Source organism: Chelon labrosus (assembly GCF_963514085.1).
Source record: "Chelon labrosus genome assembly, chromosome: 2".
Classification (NCBI taxonomy): Eukaryota; Metazoa; Chordata; class Actinopteri; order Mugiliformes; family Mugilidae; genus Chelon; species Chelon labrosus.
The window spans coordinates 22,887,578-22,895,063 of NC_140338.1; the positions used below are offsets into that span (position 1 = coordinate 22,887,578).

Below are 7,486 nucleotides of genomic sequence, written 5' to 3' on the forward strand. Positions count from 1 at the left end.
TGGCATTCACAGCGTCACACTGCCGTCTAATTTGCCGACAAAGCCGCACCCTGTTATGATGAACAGAGCGAACTTGTGAGGGCGAGGCGAGCGAAGTACTGGTGTCAACACTCGCTCCTGTTGCATCTCTTACGTGTTTGTACTCTCACGTGTTTGTACTTTTAAGTGTTAGAGAAACTGTGAAAAAGTTGTTTTCATGCTTTTCCAAAGACATTTTCAGATTCGTGTTTGTCAGCGTCTGTGATGGAATAAAGCACATTGTCACTAACGACCGTTATTTTTAGAAAACTCATATTAAGGTCTTGCCAGTGTCCATGTACCTATTCATTAATTCATTCATGTTTTTATTCTGTTGTAAGATAGTGATATCTGTTTAGTGTTGGATTAATGGAAGGCACGTACGTTGACACCTTGGATAGGTCACCAGTCACAGAGCATACATGCCTGCAGGCTGTTAAACACTTTTATTCTATGTGTCAGAGAGCCCACTACCCCTTTGCCATGAGGCCACGGTGGTAAACACATTTTTTAAAATTTAATTCAGTGTACTGATTGTTCAGCAGTAGAGAAGATCCTCAGTTGTTATCATATTATCGCAAGACACTGGTAAACTTTTACCGCTGAACCATTGTGAGCATACTCAAAAACTGTATCTCAGTGTCTGGTATGGAAATTGCTCAGCATCAGAACGTAGTATTCCAGCATGTAATGAAGACTGCCCTACATATCACCTGGACCCGGATGCCTGCCACTAAGTCCTGCTTGACTAGGGTGAGAAGCATGCATCCCAGACTAACCAAGGGCAGTTCACTTTCTTACCATCTGGCAGGCATGACATGAAGCAGCAGTGACGCTGATGAACTCCATACCATACCACTTACCGACAGAACCACTACATACGTATAATGTTTCCACTGCTCTGTTTTCTACTATTGACAATGTACATACTGTTCGTATTCTGTTATACAACCTATCCTAATGTCAATTCTACACATTTATTCTGAATGTTAAATATAATCTATTTAGAAGGTCAATAATGTACATTATATCTTTTTCCGTATATTATATAATCTTTTTGGACAGCTCCTATTGTCAACCATGCACAAACTGCCCATAGTCTGTAAATATCCTGTAAACAATCTGTTAATCATTCTCTGCATAACACAACTGTACATAATTCTCCAGCTGTGTAGATACCATAGGACAAGCTTTAGCACAAGTGCTAGCATGTAGCTCTTTATATAAAGAATACCTTCGTTGCACGCCTGTATTTCATTGGTTGTAAACTATGCTCTGCATAATGACAAAAGCATTGAATCTAATCTAATGAATCTATTCATTTAGGTGCTGGCCAAAGCCTTGTTAACAATTCTTCTATGTAGGAAAAAAACAACATTTTCAAAATGTACCATGGCTCTGACACACTGCAAAGTAAAATAAAGTTTGTCATTAGAGTCTGGTAAAATTGAAGAGGGCATAGCTGGAAAAGCTGTCTAAAGACAACATAAAGTGGTGAAACACCTTCCTAATATTGTGTAGGTCTCCCTTGAGCGTTTGAAACATTTCAGACTCATAGGTGAGAGGACATGGGCCTTCTGAGGGCGTCCTGTGGTATCTGGCAGGAATCAGTTCTCTGCATTTAACCCATCCCCCATATAGAAGTACAACTTACATTAGTCACCATTGGTTACTAGTGTTGACATGCTTATTAGAACTAAACACAAAGTAATTAGTCAAAAGAGGAACATGGCTGTCCGTTGATAATGTTTTACAAATACATTGACTAGTTGCTGAGATATTTGAGTCTGTTGGCCTGCACAGCTTATTTTAAAATGTCTCATCCTATTCAAGGTCACCCTGATGAAGCAATCAGGGTTATTTTATCAGAATTTAAAAATCTCCCCCCAAAACTGTTTTCTCTGGCTGGGTAGAAGTCCTTAAGACAAGCCACATCATCTTAAAGCCTGGTGAGGAGCAAGTACTTTTGTACTAAGTCATTTTTAACCGTGTAACGTCTTTATGTAGTTATGTTTTTTGGAACTCCACACTCTTTTGTTTGTATTCAAGCGATTGATTTCAAATTAACAAATACAATTAAACCGTTCCTGTTGTGAAAGAAAATAATTCTCTATTCTTGAGATGTTTTAAAGCAGAGCCTTCTTTGGGTACATCACCTTGTTTGATTTTACTTGGACTTTACTTGAAATATTAGTATGTCACTTTTTTGTCTTCTCGTGGTGGGAAGTCAGCAGAAATGTATGACTGTAGACACTTGAACTGCTAGGACTAAGAGACTCCACCTCCAGGACATTATAAGTCAGACTTTCAAAACGTGATCAGAGCATGCTGACAGCAGTCAAGGTAAGTGCTGGTGGCTAGAAGTACGTTTTATCTGCAAAACCTTGAAACTGGTCATTTAAATTTTGCATTGTTAGACTGCCTTTTTTTCTTCTGTTACTTTTTACAGATGGCAAAGCTGTGGCTCCACATGCTCCTGTACTGGGCGTGGAGCCCTCAGTGTCTTCCATCCAGTGTTAGCTTCATTGGTACACCAAAGGAGTGTAAAAAGGCTCCCTTTGTCCCCGGTTACAACCTGGGTGGAGAAGGCTTCGACATCGTCAGAATGGAGAGGAAAGGCGCTTCTGTCATCGACACCGAAAATTGGAATGTTGGAAACGGCACCTGCAGGCTGTACAGAAACACCTACATGAGCAAGAAAAAGCAGAAGCTCCCAGTCTCTGAGGTGGACTGGAGAATCCTCCCCAAGTGCAGCTTAAGGGTTGACAGCATAGTCTATAATTCGGTTGAAAGTTTTGCTAATGATTCCACATCAGTTGTGTCCAATGACTGGAAAGATGGCCTTAACATATCTGTTGACTCCAATGTCATTTATGGAGGTTCTCACTCTGAAGAATGTACCTTTGCCATGAAGAAGTCCAAAGAAGACCGCTACACCTTCTTCCGCCATTCTGTCTCCTGTAACTTCTATCGGTGAGTGCACAGGTAGATATTGATCATCCTGCCATTCACTCTGTCTTTGTTCTGTTACCTGAGTGATGCTTAACTTCAGTCTCAAAGTGTTTTACAGACACAAGCACTATGGTTAGAGTGTGCACATGTTTAAATGAAGGTTTATATGCTTTCTGTACTCCACAGCTACAGACTGGCAATGAAACCTCCACTGAGTCATGAGTTTGAATCAGCTGTGAAGTCCCTTCCCTCCTATTCAAATAAAACAGAAGCGGCGTATCTCCGTTTGATTGACACATATGGTACACATTACATCACTCAGGTTGTTCTGGGAGGGAAGATCAAGGCCATCACCGCTGTCAAGACATGCGAGGCAGCCATAAATGGACTGTCTGCAACAGAAATCAGTGATTGTTTGACAGTTGAAGCCTCGGCTACCTTTGCGCATCCTAACAGTATTAAGGCAATGATGAAACACTGTATGGCAAAGAAGAAGAAACTGGACATCCCAAGCTTCAGGAACGCATTTAATGTGCGCATCACGGAGGTCATTGGCGGAAACATTGATGGAGCCGATATCCTCTTTCAAGGGAAGTCAAACCCCTCTGTCTTTAATACCTGGATTAACTCTCTGAAAAGCACGCCTGATGTGGTCCAATACAACTTGAAGCCTCTGCACACCATACTGTCAAGTGATCATCCTGCCAGGGCTGGACTGAAGCAAGAGGTAGAGAAGTACATCAAGAAGAATGCAGTGTTGAAAAACTGTTCAGAAACTTGTACAATTGGTCGCAGGTCTAACAAAAGAGATCCTTGTGCTTGTGTCTGTACTAGTAGCCAGAATGTGAAGCCAAACTGCTGTCCTGCTGGGAAAGGTCTAGCTACATTAACGGTATTCGGGCTTCTTGCTGCTGGTTTGTATGGTGACAGATGGACACAGACAGATGGTTCGGTGGAGGTTAAATATGGTGACCAGACAAAGCGCACTGCCATTATAAAGAACAACGACTTTCCCAAATGGACAGAGACATTTGAGTTTGGACCCATCAACATGAGCACTAAAAATAAACTTGTGTTCACTGTCTATGATGAGGACTCATACTGGAACAGTGATCGACTTGGCCAGTGCTCATTTAACCTGCGTAGTGGGAACGTGACAGACAGCTGCATGTTGAACCATGGCACCTTCTTCTTTTCATACAAAGTAAAGTGTGCACCAAGTCTTGGCGGTTTGCATTGTCAAGACTACATACCCACGCCTCCTAGTTCCTTTCTGACCAACATGGCCCTCAACAAAAACTGGGTTCTTGGGTGGTCAGGGGCAAAACATGCTGATGGAAGATATTACCTTTGATTTTGCTAATATCTGTTTTGCTTTTGAGTTTTTACTTCTGTGTGCAAAAATAATTTGTGTCATTTGATCTAACTGCTCCAGTTTATCCATAGACATTGATATATGCCACTTTTTTGTTACAAAATCTGCCAGTAAATCAACATTAAAGACAACACTGGTGTCTGTGTGATTAAATATTTGAAGAAATGATGTGTACTTTTATATCTGGCTTGAATAACCTGATAATTGCTCCAGTCCTAACATTACACACTGCCCAACAGTTAATATCCTGAATATGTTCTGACTGGTCACTGAATATGTGGCCTATGATAAACAGATGTCCATGACGTGTAGGATAATCTAAAATATCAAAAACCTGTTTGGAATTGTGAGGTACTGACAAATATGAGAAATTATACTTGTTTCTAAGAGAAGTGAAAGGAACAAAGAGGTCACCAACGAGGTAAAATAAATTAACATTTACATTTAAAGCATTTTTATCATAAAATGTTAATGTGCTGCTTACAAGAATCTTTATAGTCTCTGTGAAATAATTTAAAATGTGTGAATGCAATGCGTTCAGTATGAAAACTGTTAGAATACAGGAGAACTGTCTCACTAGATTATTTTAGGACATCAATACTACTGACACCAGCAGCCGCAGCGTGCAGTAACATTAAGCAGTTCGGATGTTAGTACCAAAATAGTAAATATAGCTTATCCTACACAGTTACAATTTTAGTCCACAAATATATAGTTAAAGCATGCCAAATGTATTTTCCCTTTGACACTAACAAAACCATCTCTACTATGAAGTAATTCACTTCTGCATTTTAGGTTTTTCACATGCACAAGTCTGATCATTTATAACTGCAACAGTAAACTCTGTGCTGGTGAGTTTAAAACCTCTTTAAACAAAACTGCTTTTCGGTAAAGTCAGATATTTAATAATCCTGTATGGGATGTTGTTGCACAGAACTAAGTGATGCTGCCATACCAGTTGCCAGCCAGCTATCACATCACTCCAGCACTCCTAAGCAGTGCAAACAAAAAGGTTTTCATCTTTTTCATTTCATCTTTTGTCAAGTCATCCATTATTGTTGATTATGGACATCACCACGTAACACTTACACAATCGATAACCAAAGAAGAAATATTCATTATTTATATTATCAAGCGTTTTGCAATCAAGATCTTAAGTTTTTCTTAAGACATAACCTGACTTCTTTGGCAACACCTGAAAGTTTGAGTAACAGAATAATCACTGCCATCCCATTAGGTTCTGATAGGAAATTACTTTAGCACGCTGAGCTCACAGAACCTTTGACTCAGTGGTGAACTAGAAAGCCAACATTAGCTAGCTAGACTCTGCACCGCATACGGTGGACAAACAGTAAATCTAACTTGACATTATATCCAGCCATGTCCCTGTCCTCACATGCATATGAAGATTTTCCCGCACATGTGACAGATCATGTGGGTGGGTAGATGCAGCCTGAAGAAGGAAGTTGAACAGAGAATGGGGTCAAATAGTGTAGTAGAGCAGTGCAGCCAACTTCTTGCAGCTTGTGTGTTATAGTCACTACTCTGGGGTGCTCAGAGAACGAGGTGCCGAAGAATAAGACGTTATCGTTTTAACATGTTGCAATGAATTGTAAACAGAGGCTTCAAGTACATCTCTGTTGCTATGGTTACTCATTGTAGAGCCAGTGCATAACTTAGAAAGGTGAGCAGGCAGTTTTACTGAAACTACTTGTGAGGTGTCACATATCAGGAGTGAATGAGAACTGTCCAGTCTATCAGAACTGAGTACAGTCAGAGTACTGTACAATACCGGTTAACAGTGACCGGTAAGAGGGAGGGACTTGGATGGACATGTCTTAAACTCACTATAAATATGTTGATGATAATCTTACTGCTTTAAGTGGTCATATCCAAAAAAGGTTCAAAAAAGGCAACTGGACTTGTAGAGTTTGTAGAGTCCAGTTGCCTTTTTGTAGTCCAGTTGCCTTTTTTGAACCTTTTTTGGATATACCATGACCTGGATGACTGAGAACCTTCACAGACTTAAGTGGTCATAATTTAAAATGAGACATGCTGACTGCATCCAAAGTGTCCTAAAATTAGTTCATTAAAGACCAGTACAGATAGTCTAAACAGACACATAAATCACTATACTATACTGAGATGCATAATAAGGAAAACAGAAGGAGCCATATCAAAGTGCTGAGATCCAAGCCTTTATGCTCACTTTCTATGAGCCTGCAATCAAACAATGACCCCTTCACCAGCACCATTATTCAGACTCACCCCCACTTCCAAAACAGGTCATCTTAGTTCTTCAACTTGACAGTCTCCTGCTGGTCTGGCTTATCCACACCCCATTCCTTTCTCCTTCCTTTGCGCTAAGAAGAAAAGAGACAGAGACGGGGGGATTTGCCTCACGGTAGGTAGCTGTTTTATGTGTAGCATATAAAAAACAGAGAGCTTTTTTTTTTTTTTTTCTGGTGAAGCTTGGCAAAGAGAGCCAAGAGCCCACTTCAGGAGCGGTGGGTCTTAGAGCTGGATGATTTGTTTGGAGAAGCCCTCTCCAACCAAAAGGGGGATTAGGTGCACTCAGGTTCCCATGGAACCAAGACGATGTGATGAGAGCTTTTACAGGTCACCACACCCCTGTATTACCACATATGCATGCATGCGTACAACACAAACAAACGTACAAGAATTTGCACCTGTCCTCAAAGTAGATTCTCATGGGAACAAGGCTACAGTAAGTTGGCCCAAGCTTCAGCTAGATTTTGCTTCCCACCACTAACCAACAGTACAATTTATGAGCAAGCCAAGGTATAGAAAAAATCGACAAAATAAACATTAACCTTTATGAAACCTACAAGAAAGTCATGGAATAAATAGCAATAAATTAATGCAACAAAATAAACCATAATGATCTTTAGTCACATTAGACACACTCTAACTCTTTTTAAAAGCGAACTTTGTTTTAAAGGGTGTCTATTCTCTTGCCAAATCCTGACTGTGTTAAAAACTATTTTTATTTATTTATTTTTTATTTTATTTTTATCAGGGAGAAACATACAAGATAATTTCAGTACAATTACACACACTTAACACTTGAACAATTGAATATGATTGCATCATATATTCTCCCATCCATTACTCTCCCTT

General features: G+C 40.0%; 1 protein-coding gene across 1 annotated transcript; it reads left to right on the forward strand.

The window, feature by feature from the left end:
- Window positions 1-2,345: 2,345 nt before the first annotated feature.
- LOC311496412 (perforin-1-like) lies at window positions 2,346-5,430 on the forward strand. The gene is made up of 2 exons (XM_084556274.1): window positions 2,346-2,991; window positions 3,157-5,430. The coding sequence occupies exons 1-2, from the start codon at window positions 2,468-2,470 to the stop codon at window positions 4,322-4,324; spliced, it is 1,692 nt and encodes a 563-aa protein (XP_084412400.1). The 5' UTR covers window positions 2,346-2,467; the 3' UTR covers window positions 4,325-5,430.
- Window positions 5,431-7,486: the final 2,056 nt, after the last annotated feature.

What these genes read in the sequence shown, in the direction of transcription:
- LOC311496412 (XM_084556274.1), top strand. Translation starts at nt 2,468, where the DNA reads ATGGCAAAGCTGTGGCTCCACATGCTCCTGTACTGGGCGTGGAGCCCT. An exon ending in GTCTCCTGTAACTTCTATCG is followed by an intron (nt 2,992 to 3,156) that starts GTGAGTGCACAG and finishes TGTACTCCACAG; the next exon opens with CTACAGACTGGCAATGAAAC.